This window comes from Pezoporus occidentalis, unplaced genomic scaffold (genome assembly GCF_034315485.1).
Source record: "Pezoporus occidentalis ecotype Australia unplaced genomic scaffold, CSIRO_AGI_Poc_V1 ctg54, whole genome shotgun sequence".
Taxonomy (NCBI): domain Eukaryota; kingdom Metazoa; phylum Chordata; class Aves; order Psittaciformes; family Psittacidae; genus Pezoporus; species Pezoporus occidentalis.
This window is the reverse complement of record NW_026915877.1, coordinates 4,527,335-4,552,785: the sequence shown is the minus strand read 5'-3', so window position 1 is coordinate 4,552,785 and position 25,451 is coordinate 4,527,335. Positions and strand designations below refer to the sequence as shown.

Genomic DNA, 25,451 nt, shown 5'->3' with positions numbered 1-25,451 from the left:
TCTCCTGATGAGACACCTCGTTCCTTCCCAGTGACTCCCTGGAGGTCAGGACTTTCCATTAGGTCTATCCTAAACCTTCCTGTTTGGAAGAAGAACCTGACAAGTAACAGACACTTTATTTCACAAAGCTGTAAAGGTAATTTCTCATTCGCCAGCAACCAACACAGCTTTCCTTGTCCTCCTGCAACTGAAAATAAAAATATTTTTAAGAAATCTAACATTTTTCTTTCTGGAAAAAGATGTCTATCTTACAAACACAAGTACTGTGGTTGCAGTGTAGCTTGTGATTGTACTGTGGCTGCAGTGTAAACCCAGAATTAGCTCACAGTCATAAAACTTCATCGGAAGAAGAGTCATAAAATATTTCAGGGTCTTGTTCATCTGCTAATGTGAGGAAAAGAAAAAAAAAATTCCCTCAGATATTTTTTCCACTGAAATATGTGTTTATTATGTAGACTCTTATGACACCTATGCTCCCTTCATTCACCACAGCACTGCTTTGATCATTTGGAGGCACAACAGCAACAACAATCCCAAACAGTGAGAGCCCTACTATCTGCCACTGGGGGATAGAGTACCATGCTCTAGAGGACAGCAAGAAGGACTGACAAGCATCTTTGATCTTCACTCCAAGTTTGCACACTGAAGACTAACTCCCAGAAGTACATGTAAACTGCTGTGCAGGCAGCAGCAGCCTTGGCAAGGCAAGTGAAACCTGTACACCCACAACAGGAAAATGGGAGAAAATCGTCTGCAGGACGAAAAAAGGCAGTGAGGAACAAAGAGTGAGAAGGAATGAAGACGGCCAGAAAAGGAAAAAAATGGGAATGGATTGATTCACACACACATACATATAACTTTATATATAAGTATATATGCGTATATATTTTTATATAGATTACATAATATATAGAAAAATAATATAAAGAAAAATATATAATGCATATACATACACATATACATACATATGTATATATACATATATAAAATATACATATACAACCCATAACAATGAAAAAGCTACCTTGACAGTGTACTACATCCCTTCCACAGTGCTCTCCCAACTGGCTTTGCCAATAATTGTACTGCAGCATAACTGAAGAGTCAATGAGTAGAATGAGAAATTACTCCAAGACTCTTCTTTTTCTTGGGCTGTTTGTTCCTCATCAGAATTCTTACGTATATTTGTAGGCATTCATTTGCTAAATGGACATCATATTATAACACAAATCTACATAATTACCACAGAGATATAAAGGTAGTAGGGAATCTCAACAGGAGATGATATTTTGCATTTAGGGTCAAACCACAGTTGGAATTCACAAAACCTTCTAAACATAGGAATAATGGGAAAGCTGAGGTTTTATTTTCATTGAAGACATATAATTTTCTGCTTTAAGCCTACACTTAATACCACCGGGAGCAAGAAGAAATCATGAAGAAAAACAGTCAGCCGCTTTTCCAACATCTCCAAACAGCTGATGGAGGGGAGTTGCTGCATTCATCAGGGCCCCCTGGTGCAAGACAAAGAGGAGAAACTGTGCTCAGGACTGCTGCCAGTGGATGCGAGCCCTGCACAGCCCTGATGCACAGGAACCTTTCTCAGCTTGCACCACCTGGAACGGAGACTGCAACTTAGCAGCACAGCAAACACTCAGAGGGATGCAAAACCATCACTTACACTCAGCAAAATGTTGACATGAGATAGGTACAACAAAAAGGTCAAGTCATGTCAGAAGTTAATTAGTCCTGTATAAATGCCCTTCATTCCTTTAATCTCCCAGCACCATTACAGAAATGAAGGACAGCTTGGCCCTTTCCCAGGTTTTGCACAACCTGCCAACATCTGAGCAGCAACACAGAGCTCCTCAAGGCTGATGCTGATCTTTAAGGTCCCTTCCAACTCTGCCATTCTATGATGATTCTGTCCTTTCAGTAAAGTATACAATATATTCCTTTTCATCTAGAAACTGCAGCAGACAGATTTCTCTCTGTATTAAATGGCTCATCTCCCTCAGACTGATCAGAACTGCCCATGAAGTTGATCATCTCAATGGTTCCTTCAGTACACACTGTGCTTCCAACAGCTCCTTTCCAACAGGGGAAAGGAGGATGCTGTCCAGAATGGACTGAATTACAAATGATCACCTTGTGGGGAAGCATCACCTCTGCTGCTTGTGAACAGGGTTTGTTGGTAAAGTAGTGCCTCTGCTTCTTTTATTTGCAGGCATTTACAAAGAAATTCCAGTAAATACTGCTCCTGAGAGACAGGAGGAAATTCTCTGGCTGAAAACAACATATATGACAGAGCTAGGCTTTCTGTTTTTTTAAAGTACTGTGACTTGGTACAGGGTAATTGATAGTCTTCAGAATCCCCATTTAAATGGAAATAAACACATTTATTTGGACTTTCACATCACATATATGTGCAAACACAAGCCCACTGCTGCGACTGCAAAAACTGATCTGTAAATTCCATTAAAAAAAAATCAGTGGACATAGTGAAACACTCCCTCCCCCCTCTCCAGCCCCAAGCTATCCCACAGTCTCAAAGTCACCACACGAACACCAGCCTTTACTCAAAAAATAATGAAAGCTACTAGACTTAAAACCAACACCCTCTCCCCACAGAAAACCTCAACCACAAACCCCCCTTCAGATTTATATTGCTGCAAAACGTTTTGAAAGATGTTCTATATAATTCTGATTATTCCAGAAATGTCTATTGATAAAGCTAGAAGAAAACAACATCCTGCAGGTACTTTTAGTATTAGTAGCATTTTCTCTTTATCAGCAGTAAATGCCCATTTTTAAATGCTGACAGCACAGTTGTGAACATTTATAAACTAGACATTTATGTTTATATCTTTTTAAAACTTTAGAAATAAAAGTTTTCCCTGAAGAAAAAAGAAAATTTAAATTATTCCAGGTGATAGGACACACCAGAGGGCATTTTGTTTTGTGTTGCAATGCAAACCAATAGCTCTAGTTGACAATTCTTTAGCTGTTCACAAAATAAACTGCACAGGATAATAACACTTGTGATGCAGGAACTTTTTCCCTAAGAAAGGTTGCATTAGAAGCCAAATCTAGAACCACTCAAACCTATTGAATTCTTCAATAGGTTCCTTAGACTCATAGAGTCCTAGAACGGTTTGGGTTGGAAGGGAACATAAAGACTGTAGAATTCCACGCCCCCTGCCACAGGCAGGGACACCTTCCACTAGACCAAGTTGCTCAAAGCCCCATCCAACCTGGCCTTGAACAGGCCTTGGGATGGGGCAGCCACAGCTTCTCTGGGCAGCCTGTGCCAGGGCCTCACCACCCTCACAGTGAAGAACTTCTTCTTTATATCCAATCTAAATCTCACCTCTTTTTGCTTAGGCAACCACTGCTAATAACAGCCATTAATTCAAGACAACTTTTGTGCCTTGGAGGAAGGCTGGAGGTGGGCTCAGCAGATGGCACCAAGACACGCCGTCCCCCAGGGACTCACCCATCCAGTCTCACATCAGGCAAACTCCGATTCAGGGCAATCAAGTCACTGGCCATAAGGTTAAACTGATTGATTTTAAACAGCTCTTTCATCTTCTCCTGGTCATCCTTTGGAATGAGCACAGCCTTTCCCATCTCTCCAGGTCCTTCTTGGTTTCGAGAAATAACAGCTATAACACAAAATAGCAAAAGCCAACTTTTAGGATGTGGGCATCAGTCCAAACAAACAAACAAACAGAAAAAAAACCAAAAACAAAACCAACACAATTTTCTCTATGCTCCACAAGAGGTTTTATCTCTATCTGGACTTAAGTTTATATCCAGTTCTTTTCTAAGATGATTAAATCACCCAGATTTGTTCCCTTGCTGCTTTCGGTTGTAATCTCGATGACTGTTCTTGTGAGATTTACATCAGGATTACAGAGCACAGCACTAGATTCTCCGTGAGATTCTGCAGGTAGAAAAGGTTTGGCAAACACTTTTATAGCTATGGAAAATCTTTGAAGAACATGTATATTAGACTAATTCTAACCAACTTGGTTTACTTTTTAGTTAGGTTTAACTACCAGGCAAGTGACAGCACAACCCCATTCCTGTAAGTAAATAAATCAACTAATCTTCACTGACAAAAAAATATAATCCATCCTGAAAAATACAGCACCTACATCCTAGCTGAGTATCTTTTACATATTATTGACTAGTTAGGAAAAATATTTGTACAGTCAATTAGAAACTTTAAGGAAAATTATGGTATCATCTCATACAAGCCCACAAAAACGAGTGAGATACAGAGTGCCTTTCTAGGAAACAGCCTATGAAAAGAAAGGAAAAATCCCACGTACAAATAATTATAATTGTTCTAAAGCAAAAGCTGTAGGCAAAGGAAGACAGAGTCATCATGTTTCCTTCTCCCACTTCACCATGCAGCTTCCCCCCAACTACTTACTACCAAGATGCTTTTTCAAACAACAGAACAAGAAATACCTGAATTTTTAAATAATTTTACATTCACACTTTCAATCAGTCTCTTAACTGAGGCTGATTAATTAACATTGATTAATTAGTCTTCAGTGATGACTGGTGCTTGCTGCTCTCACGAATAAACTGAACTGAGCCCTCCTGTGTCTGCTGCCTGGCAGAGAGTGGCTCCCATGCCCGGACTGTGCTGGGCTGTAACCAATGCTCACGGTGACCTTCAAGCAGCGCACTTCTGCACCATATGCCAACACTAGCATATTATCTTAACAAAGGGATCTTGGTTTTATTTTTCTGCCATCACATTAATTTTTCATCATCTCAAAATTACTCTGAGAAATTTGATGCTCAATATCCTGAAACACTGTTACTTATGAAGGCTTCTCCCTAGCTGAAGAATAATCTTTTTACAATAACAACAACAAAAAAAAAACATAAGAGGATAAAGCCTTTTCTAAAAAATGCACAGGTAAGTGACTTTTTAAGGAAGAATCTGTTCCTTTTACAAACACATCAGACATCAGGGCTTGGTAGAACCTAGCAGAAATTTACATAAAAGGCTTTTTAAAAATAAATATTACAGACTCCAGACACAGAAATTTTGTTTCTGCAGTTCCAGATTATGCTTCAGTTGAGCAAAGAACATTTTACAGTATTACCTGATATATTTTTTTATCCTTCCCTTTGATCAGAAGAAGCACCTTTGTATGCTGCCACAGGAAGAAATTATAGCTGTGATTATACAAGACGATGAAGCTGTGATCAGACAGACACATAAACCTAAAATGTGGTGACTCTGAAGCCCTCTGAACCCAGTCTGATTTCCAAAGGACAATAATCTCAGGGGTTAAAGTCCACTGGGGTCTGCAGCATCCACCCAGGAGCTAAACAGGCTGTGACATGGGCACCAAATGCATGCTCTTGATGCTCTCAGGTACATTTTTCCACAATGGGGTCAATCCCAAGCACAAATAGAGGCTGGGTGAAGACTGGAGTAAAAGCCGCATTGAGAACAACCTGGGGGTGGAAATTGACGAGACCCAGCCATGTGCACTTGCATCCCAGAAAGCCAACTATGTCCTGGGCTGCATCCCCAGCAGCATGACCAGCAAGTTAAGAGAGGGGATTATACCCCTTTACTCTGCTCTCATGAGACTCCACCAGCCATACTGCACTCCGCTATGGGGCCCACAACGTAAGAAGGATATGGATGTGTTGGAGCGAGTCCAGAGGAGGCTACGGAGATGCTTCAAGGGCTGGATCACCTCTCATATGGAGACAGGCTGAGAGAGCTGGGCTTGTGCAGCCTGGAGAAGAGAAGGCTCCAGGGATACCACAGAGCAGCTTCCAGTGCCTAAAGGGGCCAACAAGATATCTGGGGATGTCCAACCCTAACCGTAGTGTCTAGTGGAAAGTGTTCCAGCCTGTGGCAGGAGGGTTGGAACTAAGTGATATTTAAGGTCTCTTCTGACCCAAACCATTCTCTGGTTCTGTAACTCTACATCTGAGCAGAGCCTGCTGATTCCTCTTTACCTGTCTCAGGGAAAGGAATTTGTGACTGCATTGCTCTATATGACCCCTGACTGGCAGAATTTTCTCTTAGAGAATATATATCTCAGTCAAATGCCACCAGAAAGAAAGATCAAGAAGAATCTAGCCATGCCATGTGTGCTTTTAACTGCTTCTTCACGCGATGATGGACCTCATCCAAAGAACTGCTTGGGAACCTGTACTGCACTCATACACAGACAATGATACATTATATACACTACTAAATTCCCCTCAGAACATTTTATAAGGAATATTTATTTAACGTGTAAAATGATCATAAAATATCTGGGATTAATGGTTGGTAATTAATCTCTGCTATATCATCACTTCCTGGAGAAACGATGAGACTCCTCAAAGGCTGCAATTTGAAGAGCTGGTCCCTCAAGCTGCAAATGTTGTTTATGGAAATAAATTCTGTCTCCTTTTTGCTGGAAGAGGCAGAGGACACAAATTTATCTGAACAGTAGGTTGGAGCAGGCAAAAAAGAGGCAGCCTGACTGCTGAAACCGTGGAAAAATGGGCAAGAGGAACAGAAACACAGCATAATAGGAAAGGAAGGAGTTTCTCAACATAGGGATGAATGTCTCCAAAGCAGAAAAAGTGCAATGAGAAGGTGAAGTTTGTCCCTGTCGTGTCCTTCAGGGTGATAATCTTTTGGAAGAGGAATTCTTTGTTCTCTGCCTCTGAAGCTCTATATAAGGGTCTGTACTAGCTCCAAGGACTTCACAGACCCTACCCAGACCACCAGGATCGCCTCCTTAGCACTGCACATGCAGCGTTTGCCTGCCCAGGCAGGGAGCCATATGGATCATGCTCTGAGTGACCCATTGCAGCCCCTGAAGGGCAGAGCAGGGGACCCTGGGAGAGAGGACACACCATCTCCTGCCATGACCTGCCACGTGGCATGAAAGCTGGAGGAGCATCACAAGGCACTCAAATACTTTGATACAGCAAGGAAGCATGCCAAAGTATTTTTCTTTTCTGCCGAAATACTGTGGGATTGGCTAAAAATACCTTAGTGACAATTTTCTGTTGCAGTAACAAGAAAATTTTCATTAAAACAAATTATTTAGGGTGAGGGGAAAAAAAAGCAACCCATTATTAGCATAGTCATTACAACAGTAAATTGCTGCTTCTCCTTGTTGTAAGCCAAGTAACAGAACTGTATCTCCCTGAAATGTGTGGAACACCAGCAGTGGAGGGGTTTACATTCTAAGCCCAAATACTAGAAAGACAGCTGCCAAGACATGTTGTTTCAGTGTAAACTCTCTGTAAATTCATTAGGAATCCCAGCTCATTCACAACATAACTTCACAGGGACTCAGTTTAAACTCAGTCTGAAACCTTGTTTATCCTGCTTGAAAGCATGAGTTACATATTCCTTCATCTGCAAAACTAATTTTCATTACAAGATTCTGTCATCTTCTATTGTTTACTAAGGTCCATCAAGACAGAATTTCAAAGAGATTTTCCTGTCCTGAAGTTTATTATAAAACTAACCAGAAATTTCCTTAACAGCCTTTCTACCCTCACAGTTTTATTCAGAGCAAAGTATTATCAGATTATATTTCAATCAGAGCTTAAACATGTCTGTGACAGAGAAACATATTTAATTTCACTATGGTTAAAATGCAGCAACCTCAAATTATTAGATCTTTAGAGAAGACACAAATGGTTTATGAATTAACAATCACACACACACTGACATTTTCAGAGATGTAGCTCAAATCCATACCCAGGACCTTCTTGCAATCTCTCTCCCACATCTGAATAAACAACTTTTGAGCCCAGAGACTGTAAGAAACAGTGCTCAGCTGACTCATACCCGGGAGAGGAGAAGCATGCAGCAATCCAGCCGTATTCAACTTAGGGAAAAATAACACTTTCCATTTTCCAAGCAACATGTAGTATATTAAAATGAGAACCATGTAAACATCAAAATACTCTAGGCGGCATGAATATTTAGCAAATTAAGACCTCTTGCAAATATTTAATTTGACCAAGCTTTTCATAGAAAAATGTGGTTTTGCTAGCACTGAATAGATCTGAGAATCTAAATATGGTGTCAAAAGTTTTCTAACACCAGGTATGTCACCAAGGTTGGCTTTCTAAATGCACAAATCCACTATAAATATTTTTACCAAATGATCTGTTATATATCCAAAGCACACAAAACGATTTTACTGTTTTTCGAAATATTGATGCTGTCAGTTCACCACTATGTTCTGCTTTACCCTCTTCCTCCAAAGTACAATGTACTTAACTAGTACAGCATACTTCAAATCAAAATCTTCAGAATATTTTATGAAATACCAAATTTGTATTTGAGCTTCCATACCAAAATATATATGCAAAACATATGAACACCCACTTCTTCAATCAGAGAACATAAACATAGTACAAAATCTCTTCACCTAGAGGATAAAAAAAAAGGTTTCTTAAGTATTCAGAATGTATGTATGATAAAGAAGGCAACAATCAGTGAATGCTGCTGCTGATTATGAATTACTGCACTGGTATCAGTGTTCGTAAACTACAAGCCCAAGCTACAAGTTCATTGCAAGCACAGCAAGCAATTGCCTTACAGAGTACATGTTTGAAAATACCACTTAGAATTATTGTCCAAAACACCTTCTATATGCAGATTTTACACATCTTTTCAACAGCATTGTGAAGATCATTGCCTCTCAACAACTTGGCAGGGAGCGACTCTGTCCCTCTGCAGTAGTAAAACACAAACGGGCTGTCCAGATAAACAAGTCCTTCATCTAAGAGAGGTCCAAGATTTTCCAGCCCCTGTTGCCTCCAGGTTCTTTCCCTGATGGAAACGGCTGATTCATCCCACAGACAGCTGCATGTTCCCATGACGAGCAGCCCTTCCCAACCCAAACCCACAGGTAAGAGATAGTGCTGTCACCTCTCAAAGTACTGGAGCTCACCTCCAGGCTAGCATTTTAAATACCTTGCAATTGTAATCGAGACCTGAAGGGGCACTCGGGGACAGACACGATTCTTGAAGCCAGGGTGGAAGAAGAGATGTATTTAATTTTTCTATATAAAAATTACCTGGTTGTCAATCAATCGACTTATCAGCATGTCTGACCCATAAATACTTTGGGAGTGCTTCTGCTGCTGGTAAGCTGAAAGTTTTAGTGAATATTAAAACCAAACAGGAAACAAAAAACTTGGACTCATCTGTTATTTGCTTTTCCTTTGTGATGAAAACCCCACCTCTCCCTCCTTATCAGGCTTCCCTCTTGCTGGTACACTTGCACAATACGTCAGTACCATGCTTCACTCTCCTTTGATATTTCTGCCACAGTCTGTGATCTGGCCATGCTAATGGGTCTCCATGGGCTTTTGTTGGTATCTCACACCACTCCTCAGGACTTTGATTGAGATTTATTTACGGTACAATACCATCCTGAGGTTAAGGGACATAGGTGCCAGTCACACTGTCTAATGCTGTACTTCACATTCTTTCTAAGCACTGGCTGTGGTTTTGACCATACAAACAGCAATAACCTCCTGAACTCTGTTGCCTTTAACTTGCTCTGCATGAGATCTTACCCAAAAATTACTGTTCAAGGCTTCCATTAACCAGCATATCTCAGCGATCACTCTGGGAGCACAGGAGGACCTGCAGTCTGAAAGCCTCATTATCCTGCTAGCAAAGTGCACCCAGGAGAGCTTCTCCTGCTAGTTCAGCTCATGAACACAATTTTGCACCAACAGTCTCTATAATGTAAATAAGATTCTCTCAAGCTTAGAAATCCTGAAATTAGGAAACCTGCCCATTTCCAGAAGGAAAAAGGAACCCTCTGTGTGTCCATGATGGGAGGATGATGGAGATGAGAGGGTATCAAACAGAGAGCAGCAGTGGGGGGATGATGGAGATAAAAGGGTATCAATCAGACAGCAGCACAGGTGGGATAAGGATTCAGGGAGCTGGAAAGCATCCCCACCCGCAGTATGGCCACCTGGAAACAGAGGTCCAACACAAGGTTCCAAACTAACCTCCAGTGAGAGAGAGAGAGGACATGTGAAAAAACAGTGAGGATTTATAGGCTGAAGTAACTGGGAAAACTATTTCTGTATACCAGGTTAATTCATTTTTTGAAAACGTAATTAGAATACCATATTTTGATTTCTAACTTACTCAACTTTCTAATCTTGACCATATTCCCCTTCACAGAGTGAAATGAGTCTTAGTCTGTCTATAACAGCTTTCTGACATCTCTATAAACATGAATGGCTCATGAGGTATCTGTGAAATCTCTAAATATATTTTAGTCAATTTACAAAAAATATCTTAATCCTCAGCAACCATCAAAACTCATTAAGAATCTTTCCTGAATACTAGTTACTAAGTCAAGAAAGCAATTAATGTTCAGATACCTGAAATACTACCAGGGAAGGCTGAAGAATCAAAAATATTTTGAAACTGCACAGGTTCTGTTTTTCACAGATTTGTCCTTACCCAGAGGTCCTTTAGCTGAGGGGTGAGGGGGAAAGAGCAAAACCAATACCTGGAGAAGCCGCTGAGAGCTGATGACATCTACATGGCATTTCCTCAGTCTATTATAACCCCCATCAAAAGATGAGGTAGCCTGGGCTTTAGTAACCTGAGATCCTTCATCATGTGTGTGTTTAAGACAGAAACTATTTCAGTAATTTTGTCATTTTTCTACATGAGTAATTTACAGTCATAGCTCAAATAATTTGGGTACTAACATCAGAAATCTTTTTTGCCTTTCAGTATGTCTGGGCTTTGGGCAACACGTACTACAGATCTGAAAAACAACACTTTCATACACATGCAATTACATATGCACACACACATATACACACAGATACATACACACATCTTAAAGGGTAAGCAGTAAAGGATGGCTGTCTGCAAGTGTTATCAAATCAATCCCATTACTGCTGTCATGTGCATATGACAAATACACACCTCATTCCTTCTTTCCATGAAGACTGTATTAGCTCAATCTTCTAATATTAAAAATTCACACTGTGAAAACTTTAACAAAACAGAGACCTAGATTCCTCTTTTTCTCTGTAAATCACATTGATTAATGAACTCAAAATTGCAGTCCACTTGTCATCATTTAAATGTAAGATGAAAGAAAGGAAATGAGAAACTAATAGGGATGGAAGCAGATCTCAGAATATCAACTAAGCTTTGTCCCACACCATGGGACAAAATTAACCAGACTTAAAACATCCACAGCATATGGGGATTGCGGTTTTAGTTAAATCTTTGCTTTGAAACCTCTGAGGATAGAGTTTTTACAGCCTTTCAAGGAAACCTAGATGAAATCCAAGCAACAAAGTAAGTTACTGAATTACACTCGCACCTTGAAACACCTGAGGCATTAGAAGAATTTTAATGAAGTAACCACATAAAAACTGGAGAACTGATGCTCTTAAAGAGCTTTTCAGGGTTGAACATAGGTGGACAAAGAAGTATGGGTGGGGAACTGAGCAAAGGGAAATCTTAGCTAAAGCCAGAGACTAAACAGCCCAAGGGAGGTGAGGTGTCCACTGACCAGAACCAAGGTCTGTGCTGACAATGCAGGGCAGACACTAAGGAAAAACTCGTTTGTGGAGTAATTTACAACAGAGATATGAAAAACAATACCACCAGAACTGATTAGGTGGTCTGTCTTCAGGACTCTTCCAATTTTTTTACTATTATGATTCAGTAAACCAAACCCAAAATCTTTTCTTATTTTCTGTCCATGTGGGAAAGGCTTCAAATAAATCACAAGACAACAAATCCTTTCCTAGATCAGGACAAAGGTCTGTCTGGCATAGCATGCTGTCTCAGAGCAACTGAGAGATCATGGCAGACGAGGTAAAACATAGGTTTTCAAATAATTCTTCCAGAGATTTCCCTTTGCTGAGGTGGGAGCTGCACCCAGACTGCTGTATTTGATAATTGCCATCAGCTTGTATGCTCCCTTTTAAAATCTATTTATCTTTTTGACAATGAACTGCATGAGTTAAGTCAGCACTGCTGGCAAAAAAAAAAACAAACCAACCCAGCCTCCTGTTTATTTGCTTTGGATTTGCTGTCTCACATTTTGTTTTTTACCTTGGGAGACACAGCGAATCCCTCATCAACCTTCTCTGCCTATTTATGCCTTTACAAATCCAGTTTATCCTTCTTTGCTCACTGCTTTTCCAAGCAGTAGAATTTATTTAATAATCTCCCTACAGGGAGGCCAAACAGTACCTGGAATCATCCTTGCCTGCCTTTTCTGAACCCCTCAATGAAATTGAGCTTAGCTTGAACTCAGCACCAAAAAAAAAACAAACCAAACGAAACCGAAACAAACCCAAACCAACAACAAGCCCCAATGCTTTTGTCCTTCAGGGGCATGAATTCACATGCTGGTAGCAAAGCAACCATGGCTTCTTTAATTTGCAGCAGCATTCTTCTGTGATTATCTTTCGAGATCTTGAGAGCAGAGTAATCTACAATTCTCTGCAGAGTTCCACACCTTGTCACACTTGTGTAATTTCAGAGGGAGCTGTACACACTTCACACATTACAAAGGAGGCATCTGTATGCACCTCATGGTGCTTCACTTAACTCTATTTAAGAGTTGCAACTAAGGAGCAGTGATTCAGCAGTTCTGCTTGTTAACTTACTGAAGCAGATTTCAAATATTTTTGAAGAGTGCCTTTTGAGAAAAAAAAAAAGCCCCCCAAAAAAAACATCTTTCAAAAATAGCTTTACCTCCAAGCACAAGAATTAACAGCTCATCTCTTCAATGACCATCCTGGTGCACATGGGGATAATGGAACTGACATGAAGCATGCCCACAAAGAATAAAAATGCTATTTTTCCAGCATTCTGCCTGCAGACATTTTTCAGCATCTGTCAGTGGAGATAGGCTTCCTTTGGAAATGAAAACAACCTCCTCACAAGGGCTTATTAAAAGTGCTGAGGTCTTCGGTGCAGTGGAGAATAGAAAGCACAAAATTCAAGATAAAGAAGGGGGGGGAGCAAAGCTCAATAGATTTCAAAGCATTCAATTTATTTAACAATTCAGTAGGCACTGCACAGGGACTGTTGCACAAATAAGCATGGCAACACTCCGAAGATTCCAAGGACTCATCATCTTTTTTTTTTAGTTGTTTTTTCACCCTAAATGTTCATCTTCCTTCCTGTACTTCAACTGCAACACCCACACTTCAGTTTCAAGTACCAAACCACACTGCAAACGTAACAATGCTGTTGTGCAGAGGTCCAGAAACTGTGGGCAGCTCTTACAAGGAGGCCACGGGATCTGTCCCCACAGAGCCGGATCTCCCCCAGCACACCAGCTTCATTCCATTTCTCTGGGCTAAGCATGGATAGGAATGCCCCAAAAACCTTCTGGGTCTCTCCAGTGTCCCCCAACACCAAGCACAGCCATCACCTCATCCCATAAGGATGGGTATCCACAGCAGGGTCCCAGCAGTACTTTCATACCCTCAGTGACACAAAAGCAGCCAGTGATGCTGATGGGCACAAACCAGAGCTTTTTGTTTTAACCACCGAGGACAATGCAAACACCTTGTAAGGTAGCTAAAGAGGTGTAAGCCACACACAATTACTCTCTGCCCAGTACACAAAGTCTTCTCAGACATCCCCACAGACAGAATGTAAATGGCTTACTGATAAATATATCCTAGCAAATGATGATTTGTCTCTAATCATGATGAAAATTTGAAAAATGTTATTTCATAAATACACTTTTGATGGAAACAGGGATGCATGAAGAGGTAGTAGCACAGCTGAGACCTGGGCACCGGGGCAGTGCTTGCTTTCCTGCTGCTGCCTCCCTTCCCTGCAAGCCACTCATCTTTCCAGACGCAGGCTATGCATTATGCATTCCTACTTATCTTCGATTTATATTTTAATACAATACTAATATAAGGCATAAAAAAATCAATCATTCTTGTCTCATTCTCAGAGGAATCTTATAAAAACCTGTCTCTCCGGTACTGGATGCTCTCTTTAGCTAGGCAAACTGGCTAAATAAATACCCGCCAGACAATGGTCCTAACTTTAATGCACCCTAAGTGCAGCCTTGCTCCGCTGTCCCAGGCACCCATCAGGGGATGAAATATGACAGCAAGCATTTCCTCCTTTCAGCAAGGAGGTGCTGTAGCTGCGTTACATGCAGTTTTACACCATTCTGCAAATTCTAGGAGCTTTCTCCTGCTGCAGCCTGCTGGCTCAGGCCGCTGGCTCCATGTTTCTTGGGGAAAACCAGAAGCCTGGCCGCAAACCTCAGTCACACTGTGTTTTCACATGGATGAGGTCTCAGTCTTAGCATAGCTATTCTCCCAAGGGCTCAGGGCTGGCTGTCAACAAGCTGCAGTTAAACTGGGCCAGAAACAACAGCACAGCTGGAACTGGAGGAATAGGATGAGTCTATAGTAGAGGAAAGATGGGAAAAATTCTTCCACCTCCACCATACCACTGACTGGTAAGAGCTGCATCTGGACTTAGGTGGGTGTGACATCTGAAGGACTAGGTCAGAAAATGAATGAAACTCCATTGTTTAAAAGACAAGAGTGGTTTGTACTTCCTTATTGAATTTATGTATACATGGTGTACAATCTTATTTTGTAAATAACACTGATTTTGAATTACTAAAAATAATTTTGATAGAGTTTCACCCAGGAGAAGGGCAGCTTTTCAGCTGCAATTTGTAACTCATCAAGAATGTGGCAGAGCATTAAGTCTGGTGTTTGGGGATTTTTTGTTTGGGTTGTTTTGTTGGGATTTTTGGGGGGGGGTTAGTTTGTTTTTTTTTTAATAACAAAAAGTTGCCATACATATTGACTTTCTTCAGGTATTGGTTCTGCTCTTTCCTCCTCACCTGTCAGTCAAGGTACCTCTGGGTAAGGACAAAACTGTGGAAAACAGAACCTGTGCAGTTTCAAAGTATTTCAGATTCTTCAACCTTCCCTGAAGGAGTATTCCTTTAAGTATTTCAGATACCTAAACATTAATTTCTTTCTTGATTTAGTAACTAGTACACAGGGAAGATACTTAATGAGCTTTAAGGGCTGCTGAGGATCAAGACATTATCTGTAAATTCACTAAAATATATTTAGAGATTTCACAGATATCTCATGAGCCATTCATGTTTATAGAGCTGGCAGAAAGCTGTTATAGACAAAGACTCGTTTCATTCTGTGAAGGGGGATGTGGTCAAGATTAGAAAGTTGAGTAAGTTAGAAATCTAGAGTATGAATCAAAATATGGTATTCTAATTAAGTCCTTATAAAAGTGAATTTTCCCAGTTATTTCAACCTATAAATCCTATAACTCTTCAGGGTTGTTCCTACTGCTAAACAAAATTGTAGGGCGAAAGATCATCTAAGGCATTGTTCTCAGCCATGTAACACTGCTCTTTGGTTATGAAGCAGAACACAGCAAATCCTTGCTAGCAGAAGCTGGACTGGAGATAGTCCATGGGGCAGCCATTTCACCTGGGTAAAACATCCAGTCTCGTACTAAATCCTGCTCTGGGATTTCAGTCTAGTTACTTTCATTAGCATTTCAATTCAAAGCACTATTTTTATTGATTATTTTACATGATTTCATTTTTTTTTCCTTTAAATAAGCAGATGAATAGAATAACTACCTTTCCAATGGTTTTGCTTGAGCAATATATTAACAGCCATGTAGTCCAATCCAGAGAGCCCTGCCTCAACTGCTGCCAGCCACAGTGACACACAGCAGCGTTTACCCAAAACTCAGAAAAAGCCAGCATAAGCTTCCCTCTGAGTTTAGAAGGAAAAACAAGCTGAAGCTAAGGAACGGTCCTGACCCATCACCAAAACACATATCCAATTTCCCAGTCACCAGGACTAGTCCTGACATGGTGTGATACATCACAACCTCCATCACTGCTATTGCTCTATTTCTGCATAGATGACTACCTGAGTTGCAGTAACCTTTTACTAGCCTGCTACACAGGAGGCTGGCGGGTTTTGCAGGTGGGTTTTTTTTTGGCTGGTTTGGGTTTTTTAAACCTGAATCCTGAACAAATAATTCCTGGTTGCGTCTCCATAGCGGGTGTTAGATATTTTATCCCAAATAATTTGTTGCCATAAACTCTATACAGAAGCCAATAAACTGAAGGATCAATTTGCAGCCCTTTGCCATTTACATGATGTATCTCTGCTGTTCCGAACTATACACAGACTTACCTTAATGCAGAACATAAAGAATTCTAGTTTTAATTACATGGTTGCAATAAATCCTGTAAAGTTGTCATAAACATCACTAAATAGATCATATACTTGACAGTATTTCTCAACATAAAAATTCCAGGATTCTGAAAAAATTAATGTTGCTTTCCAACACTAAAAGCATTGGAACTCATTGTAACTTCTGCCAACTACCTTGTCTAGCATTTCTGCAACACATGTTGTCTAGAGACATACCAGCCTACACTGACTGCTGCTGATAGCCTCAAGGCAGAATGCCTAGAGATGTTCAAAGAGGCTTGGAGCGAGAGTATAAACTGAACACCAGATTTTTTTTTAAATACCACTTAGGATGGATGTGAAGTCTACTTATGGATGTTGGCTGCCATTTCTAAGAGAGAAGATCTGAAAAGAGGCATCTTCTCATTAAAATTTCACCAACTCTTTTGAACATTCTTCATAAATTCCTACAAAGCCTACACACAGTTAAATGGCACAATCTAAAGTTAAAAGGTCTCCACAATTACTAGCCATGTTTATTACACTGCACTAATAGCAACTGCTAGATTTTGATAATTAAAAAAAATACCAAGTCTAATTAAATATCATATTAGCTCAATGCAGTTCAGAACTGTAACTGTGCTGTTTAGCAAATCAGCTGTAACACACAGTTAAGAAACCACAGATACTGGGCTGAGCAAACTGTTTTCAAGGGGATAAAAACAATTAACCACTGTAGCCCATCCTCTTCCAATCTTACTGCACGATATCTAATCAATTAATAAACAGTATCTTTGTGATGATGAAAGGCTCGAATCTTTTTCAAAAAGAATACAGCACCTCCAAGTACTGCTTACTTTAATTTTCAACTACAATGGACTTCAGGACAAAAACAGAGAATGTAGAGATATGAAAGGCCTGAGATTAGGTAACCACTGGATCTCTGGAAAAGCTGGCTGAGGAAAGGCATTGTGAAAGCTTAGCCTCTGTAAAATCTCAATATTTATATTATCAGCCCTGAAAGAAGAAACTGTAAGTACAATACTACCAATTATGCTGCCAAATGGCTTCATTGTATATCTGTTTTGTAGTAAACACTCTCTGCTCTGACACACCAGCCACACAAAGATGCTGCTTTGGTGTTGCAGCCATGCAGTGGAGTGCTCAGGGAACACATGTACCACACAGGTGACATCAACAGCACCAGTTTGCCTGTCCTGGTGTTAGGCACAGGCAATGGTTATGATTCCATTAATCCAAAACATCTAGGTAATTTTTTCTACTTGCAGTTTGCTACAAAAATAAAACTGAAAATGCATTAAGCAAGACAGAAAATCTGGCAATTTCTAATTGAAACAGGTTTCACAGAAACTTAGAGCAAGGCTTCAAGATCAGCAAAGAACAGAAGCAAGGTTCAGCCTACTCATTTGTCTCCTCCACTACAGGAAATAACATCCTGGACAAAAATACAAGAAAAATGAGAGGATTTATCCAGGAAGCATCTGTTTGGGAGCACTTTGGAGCAGCCCATCACTCCCTAAGCCACAGTGCTTGGACGCGACTGTCACGGATCAACAGCAGTGATGCTGCACTCTGTCACGTGTATCCCTTGTCCTGGGGGTCACCATGCTCCCAGGCATGGGGCAATAGAGGGATGAGCCCCGGCCTTGGAAGGCAAGGATGGAATGCATGTGCATCACCTGCTCATCTGTCACCTTTATGGCTGTGTTTTATAAATGAATCCCAGGCTGGCACATACAGCGAGATGCGAGTCACCTCTCTGAAAATTATTAGACGTGAGCAACAAGCCAGGAAAGACATAGTAGTATATCAATATTAATTTAACTGTAATGGAAATACCTAACTGATGCTAAGTGCAAAGCAAGCAAAGGCAACAGAAAGCGTTTTGGGCCACATTTCAGAGGTCTGTGCTATTCAGCAAGAGACTCTCTTGTCTGGGGGCATCCTTCACAGGTGCCTCCTGCCCTCCATGGGCACTCCTTTCCCAAATACTCACAGTGCTGTAAATGGCATTGCCTACATAGCACAGAACTACTGCTTGTAGTTCTACCACCCTGTAAAGATCTTTGTTGAACATACACAATATGTTCAACAAATATGTTGAACATACACAATACCTGTGTATGCAGGTCTGTGCCATTTTTTCCTGCAGCAATAATAGTTCTTTATTTTGAAAAATTCACCATTACAAATGAAACTAAAAATATTTAAGTAAAGGTAGAGTTACAAATGTAAGATTAACAGGGACAGGCAAAGCAGTCTTCTGCAAAACAAAATTACGCACTCAGTAACTGCATGGAATGAAAGTAAGAGGCATTTCATTTATTTTCATTCTTTTAAACCTTCCCTGACCCCACTTGGCTGTCATTCCAATATTTTAGAGTGGCCTATAAAGCCAAACCACAACTGACATTTAGTTTTTTCTATCTCAGCATTTTATCTGCTTTCATTAACAGGTGTGTTTTTTCCACATTTATGGAAAAAGAAGCATTTGATAGCTACCTGAATTTATTTACACAAATCTTGAGTAAATCTGTAGTAAAAGATTCTCCATTGTTGCTGCTGTTGTCTGTTTTCCTGTAGGGCTGAACAGCTCAATGTTTTCAGTCAACCACACTGTACTTTCCACAAGGATAAAGATTTAAGATTTAAAAAAAAAAAAAACAAAAAACCTTTAATTTTATTTGTGAAAAGTTTTGCTAACAAACCCCCCAGTCCTGTGCCTGAACAGAGAGGGCTGCTGCCACCTGCTCACTCCCCATAGGCAACAGGAGCCTCCCTATCTTCAACCAACAGCAGATTTTGCCACCCCAAACCTGCTCAGGATTCCCAAACGCAATGTATCCTAGACATTAGAGGGTTCAGGAAAAGGGGAATAGGCAGGAGAGCCTCTGATGCCAGTGGGACACCCTCTAGTGCCAGGGGGAGTGGAACAGGGTGGAGGGTGGCAGGTTATCCCCCCCATGTTCCCAGATCATCCTTCCTTCACCGCCCTACCCAGGGGACCCGACTGCATCAATCAACAGGGGCCCTGAGGCACATCTGAGGAAGAGCAACTCAGTGTGTGCAAGTCTGTTTAGTTAGGAACACCAGTATTAATTGCTTTCAGGACAACTGCTACTTGAATTGGCACCCTGTGAGCTAGGAGCCAGGATGCACGCAGAGCACCGTACATTACCCTAATTGGTTTTTGGTACATGGCTTGACAGCTGATTTTGTCACATTTCAGCAGCATGCATCAATCACTTGTGCACAGAGGCTACATACTTCAGTCTAGCCCATAAAATGTTATTTCAGTGAAAGAAGAAAAGGAGGGAGATTGTATCTGAAGAGCCACTGCCTTGTTAGCAAGCTTTATTCTGCCTGAAAAACCCATCCTGCTTGCTAGCAAGGGGTAAGATTTCCATCTCCACAAGCACACATCTTAAAACAATGCATTTCCATACTAATTATTGCTATGTTCCACTTCTGGGATGGTTTTCTACAGGAAAAACAGTTTTATGAAGAATTTCATTTTGCAAAGACATCAGCTACATTTATGTATCTTTTTAACAAATACTGTGCTTTAGTAAGTGCAACGAAAATTAAAACCAAAACAAAAATTTTCTTCACCCAAAAGAATTATAGGTCAATTTCCATTATTAAAAAAAAAAAAAAAAAAACTACTGAAAAGTTTTACATTATTAAGAAAAATGCTTCCTGTCTAGACCTGTTGACCTAAATCACAATGTCTGCTTAGTTTTAAATCATCTTTTTATGACTAGCTTAAACTTACTAGCTTGTGGAGGCTGTAGTAAGTCCTGTGTTACATGTCACAAATTACTGCAACTTATGATTTCCATCAAACATAAAGGGAAGATTGCCAGTTCCCAGAGACAGCAGATCACAATGGTCTAGTAAGTGACAACTTTAAAATTTTACACTAAAGTTGGTCATTTCTAAACTTGCACCTCAGAGCTGAAAAAATAACTGTAACATAATGAATAATAAGACAAATATGTACCAGTGATTTTTCATATCATAGTCAGTGACTGTGTTCATGTAACACAGAGTAACTGGCAGCTGGTTTTGTTCATTTGCAAAGTCAATCAACAAAGGAGAGTTTCTCAAGCAAGCCACAGTATTAATAAAAGAGTAAGTGAAGCAAGAAAGACCAACAGGTGGAGAGAGATGATTCTCTCCCTCTGCTCTGGTGAGACCCCACCTGCAGTACCGTGTTCAGCTCTTGGGCCCCCAACATAAGAAGGACATGGACCTGTTGGAGCAAGTCCAGAGGAAGCCACAGAGATGCTCCAAGGGCTGGAGCACTTGTCCTATGGAGACAGGGCTGAAAGAGCTGGGCTTGTTCAGAGAAGAGAAGCCACAGAGATGCTCCAAGGGCTGGAGCACTGGAACTCTATGGTCTTTAGGTTCCCTTCCAATCCAAATCATTCTGAGGTTCTATTCTGTGAAAAGGATCCAGTGAAACCCCTGGGGGAAACAACTGGGTGGGCACATTTAGTAGTGACTGTCAGTACGCAAGTACATTTTGTTGCTACCATTGACAATAAGTTACAGATGCTAAGGGGGACTTTCCCATTCCTGTAATACCTCTGCTGGGAAGTGTTAGCACCCCTTGGCGTTTTCCCAACATCTTCACACCACAAACCCATGCACAGCACCCTGGCTGCAAGGTTGACACCAGTTCCCATCCCTCAGAGGAAGTCCATTACCTAGCACCATCCAGAACCACTTAGTGCATCTTTGGCACCTCTTCTGTAAGGCTGCCTCTAAACCCTGCTCAATCAGCTGAGAATACCCTGCTTTCATCCTCCAGAGCTCTGCTGCTTTTCCCTATCAAAGGGAGGCTGAATTCCAACAAAAGCAGTAAACCAAGAGGAAAGTATGGATTTACCCAGGCTCTACAGCCCCCAAGGACATGCAATTCACCCCTACAGCCAGATCAGGCTTTGTGCAAAATTATACATTAGTCTAATTAGCCACTTCTTAGCAATAGGTAATGTCATCATGCACTAGGGTTTGGCAAGTAGCAAGGAAAATACAAAAGAGTTGGATATGAAAACAACCTCAAAAGAAATGATCTCATTTCTAATTAAAGGCAAGGAGAAATGCAAATTGATTCATAGCTGTGTTGTACAATTTTAGCATGGCTTACTATTCATAAAAATGGAGGGGAAACAAATGTAAAGACTAATAGAAACAGCTACAGAATTTGTAACTAACTCCAGAAACAGCACAGGTGACTGTCAGACCTACAGGGAGGAGCACAGAGGAGTACAGAGCATTGCAGCCCTGCACGGCAGCCTCCTGCACCACTCCATGCCTGCACATCAGCCACCAAAGGGTGCAAGGCAGAACAGTGGGTGAACCACATTGTTTGAGGTGGTATAACCAGGATACCCCCTGAAGAACTGCTGTAGTCGGAAAACATCACCATCAATTCCCACTCATGAATTAATAATGAGATTAAGGGCCTGATATGAAATCACAAGTGGTTTGGTTTTAAAAGACAACAGCATGATCTGCAGCATAACAGGTGCTTTCATAACTTGCAGGGTTTAAATTCTTTAGGTTTTATTATTTGCATCAAATTTTAAACACTAGCTTTCAGGCCACACACATCCATCTTAATCCTATTAGAAAAAGCTGTTTGAGGATGAAGAAAGGACCAGATTATCCTTTTCATAGCAGTAGCACATCCCATCATTGACTGACCTAATCCATAAATTCCCATCTACATACACCTACCAAATGACCAGTCTACACAGAAAGTGACAAGTGAAGTTCAGCCAATACAGATTACAATTTGAAGATGCGAAGGAAGGAAAAAGAAGAAGAAAGGGGAAAAAAAACACCGTAAGACTGGAAAAAATAAGCAATCTGAGCTTAAACTGGGAAGTCTCCTAACAGCAAAATAACTGGAAAATTCATCATGAGTTAGCTTTCCAAACACAAAGCAACCTACACTTGGAAGGGAAGCATCCACGTAACGGCTGCAGTAAAGAAAGTTTTACTTTATGGACAGGAAAATTATCAGATTTCAAAGAAAAGGTCTAGCAATCTCCTAATTAGTCCAATTTCCTGTGTGCAAATCACAGCCCCCACACATAACTCATTCAGTATAAAATCTGTATTGTAGCATCAAATCAAGACACTGTTTACAGCCTTGTTTACTCCTACTTAATTTGAGATTTCACGTATTTACATGAATACTGCCTAGAATGCATTAGCTGGACCATGCAATGGAAAACCAGGGAAGTGCCATGCAATTGCTATGAAAACAAGCAGCAGAAGCAGAGGTTAGTTCTTCAGTCCTTCCTTGTGAGAAATCACTGAGCAACACCAGTATCAGGAATAACAGGAACTAACAAACCTGGCTGTAAGGCTGCAGCAATTAAAAAGGGATGACAGTAACTGATTCTGAAGCTCGCTTTTTTTTTTTTTAACCAGATTTCAGTCATCCCATGCAAAATATGCTAATGACAAAATTAGAGAAAAAGGTGATACTGCAGTGCCACATTAAAAATATCACACCTGCAAATCTACAGTAACGCATACACATACTGTGCATATACACACATACTCTATGTGCATATTTGGGTGTATTGTGTTAAGCATATAAAGTTAAAACATAAACCATGCAACTTTAAGGGGCAGGAACCCTAAGACTAAATCACATCATAAATGCAATTTAGGAAAAAATCATTGTAACATACGTATCTGGGGGGGACAGACTCACCATCCATAAAGCAAACAATATCACTTTTAAAGTCAACGAAAGACCAAAAGTGTACTGCATAATTGCAGAAATTGTTCTTATACTCTTTCAGAAAGTGCTCACACTGCTTTTGTCGGGTTAAGCTGTAGATATTAAAAGGCATCATATATATATATATATGTATGTGTGCGGGTGAATGTGTAACTCAGCTTTTATAAAATATATTTTTATTTACTTTCACCAACTTTTTTTCTAATTTATTATTTTTCCAAGATGGCATTTTTTAATTTAAACCAGATTTTTTTTTTTGCTGTTCCAGTTAATGAGAAGACACCCTGGATGTACGGTACCTCACGCCAGACGCCACAGAGCCAGACGATCTGCATCGCTGCACCAACTGCCCATTGCCAGTGAGATACATTTGCCGACAGAGCCAGTAATTCTTTCATGCCCAAAACTAATCATTCTTCCAAGAAACTACATACTGCATGCAAACACTGGATGGTTTAATTAAAGCATTTCATGCATTTTTAATCACTGAAATAGACTGGGGGGGGGGGGGGGGGGGGGGATAGATAAAAAAAAAAAGACTGTTTATATAAAATGAATTCAGCCAGGCTGATCACACATAGAGGATACCAGGGAAGATCAATACAGCTCTGTGTTTTTAAGAGCAGCTCACTATACAATAAACTGTACTTCATGGGCACATTCTTTTTCTTTAAATCAAGAGCTGCTAAAAAAAATATTGTATAAAACCCATTTTAAAACTAATTTAACATTAATATTGCACACCTAATACAGACATATTTTCTTTTTTTCTATGTTTTATATTGAAAGCTTCATTTTCTGTGGAATATAATCTTTCCCAAAAAATGTTCCTGGGTAAGAAAATAGTGCAACTACAGATACGTAGCTGTAAACATACCAAGGTTTCTCGTTTAACTACAAACACACTGAGAAAGAAGCTTGCTTGAGTAATGAGAGTCAGAAGAACCGTAAGAGAAACAGCTTCAATTAAGTAAAAGCAATATCACAGCTAATGTCTTCCAACTTGCAACTTCAGTGGAAAACCAGAACTATAAAATAAAAATAATAATTTAAAAAAAATCATAATTAAATTAGGCAGTATTTGTCTTGTCACTGTTTCCCAGCTGAACCTATACAAAATGTTGGGAACCATTCTTTTTAACCTTACAAGAGTCCCATTCTCCCAATTCCTGACATACATTAATCGCTCTTGTGGAATCTGCACTACAAAGTCAGGAAATTCATTACACTAAGTAACACCTAGGATGAATGCACTCACATTGAAAACATGGCTATTCTAAAATTAGATTGCATTTTATCCCCTTTTCCTTTCCTGGAAGAGCAAAGTAGCACAAGGAAAACACCACCAGTCAGGAATGCTGTAGTTTTTCATTTAAATTATTCCAGAAGCAGTTTATTTGCTGCCAGAAAGGTTGGCAGCACAGCCCCTCAGCCAGTGGGAAATGCTGCAAATAAGAAGGAAACTTGCCATGAAATGCAGGCTTCCCTAATTGCTCTCACCTTTATTTATTCTCCTTTTTAATGTGATATGCCAACTGTCCCACTTCAAGAGCATCCATTAATTCTGATCAATGCAGTAATTAAATAAAGCAAAAGGGGGGTAACATGCCAGGTGAAGCACACTGCAGGAATCCTGCTTGGTGTTCTGTGGGTGAAGACAGCAATGCAATCACTCATGGGATCAGCCATCACAGGGTGGCAACAGGAACACTGTGAGGTCCCACAGGCTGCTGACACCTCAGCCCGGTGGGAATGTAGAAATCTGGAAACACCCCCACACTGGGTTTCATCTAGCACAGCCAAGCTAGAAATTTCTCCTGCTCTAAAAATGAAGCAGGAGACACTATTTTCACGAGTTTGGGGCAGAGAAAAAAGAGGGGAAGGGAGGGAGGAAATCAACTCCCAAATTCCAGATGCTTTACACCAAACTCCTCCCTCCCCCTGAAGGCACAATCCCACTTGGACAAACCGCTCAAGTGGGACAATGTAATGGGACATACGGAGAAACTATTCTCATCCTCCACCTCAACAGACTAGATCAAACTAAATGATCTTTAAGGTCCCTTCCAACCCAAACTATTCTGTGATTCCGTGATTCCAGCTAAGCTTGCATAGGGATTACAGGAAGGCACTTCATCTCACCTTTCCTGCAAGTAGGATGCTGTGGGAGCCTCAGCCGCAGGCCAGGAAATGGTGCAGAGTAACTTGTAGGTGCAGGAGAGTCACCAGAGACAGATGCCTAATTAGTATGAGATTCCCAGTAGTGCAAAACAGTCATTGCTTTTGCAAAATTTGTCACAGAATCATAGAATCCTAGGATACCAGGTTGGAATGGACCTAAATGATCATCCGGTCCGAGCAAGAACTAGCCTAGATGTCCCAACACCCTGTCCTGCTGAATCCTAAGTGTCCA

At 40.5% G+C, this 25,451-nt stretch overlaps 1 protein-coding gene across 6 annotated transcripts in view; it reads right to left on the bottom strand.

The window, feature by feature from the left end:
• Positions 1-25,451, bottom strand: part of GALNT13 (polypeptide N-acetylgalactosaminyltransferase 13) — a 152,447-nt gene that overhangs the window by 83,470 nt on the left and 43,526 nt on the right. For all 6 annotated transcript variants that reach the window (XM_062637803.1, XM_062637807.1, XM_062637809.1 and 3 more), the window contains exon 4: positions 3,497-3,665. In XM_062637803.1, the coding sequence (XP_062493787.1) occupies positions 3,497-3,665 (169 nt within the window). The remainder of the gene's footprint in view (positions 1-3,496; positions 3,666-25,451) is intronic.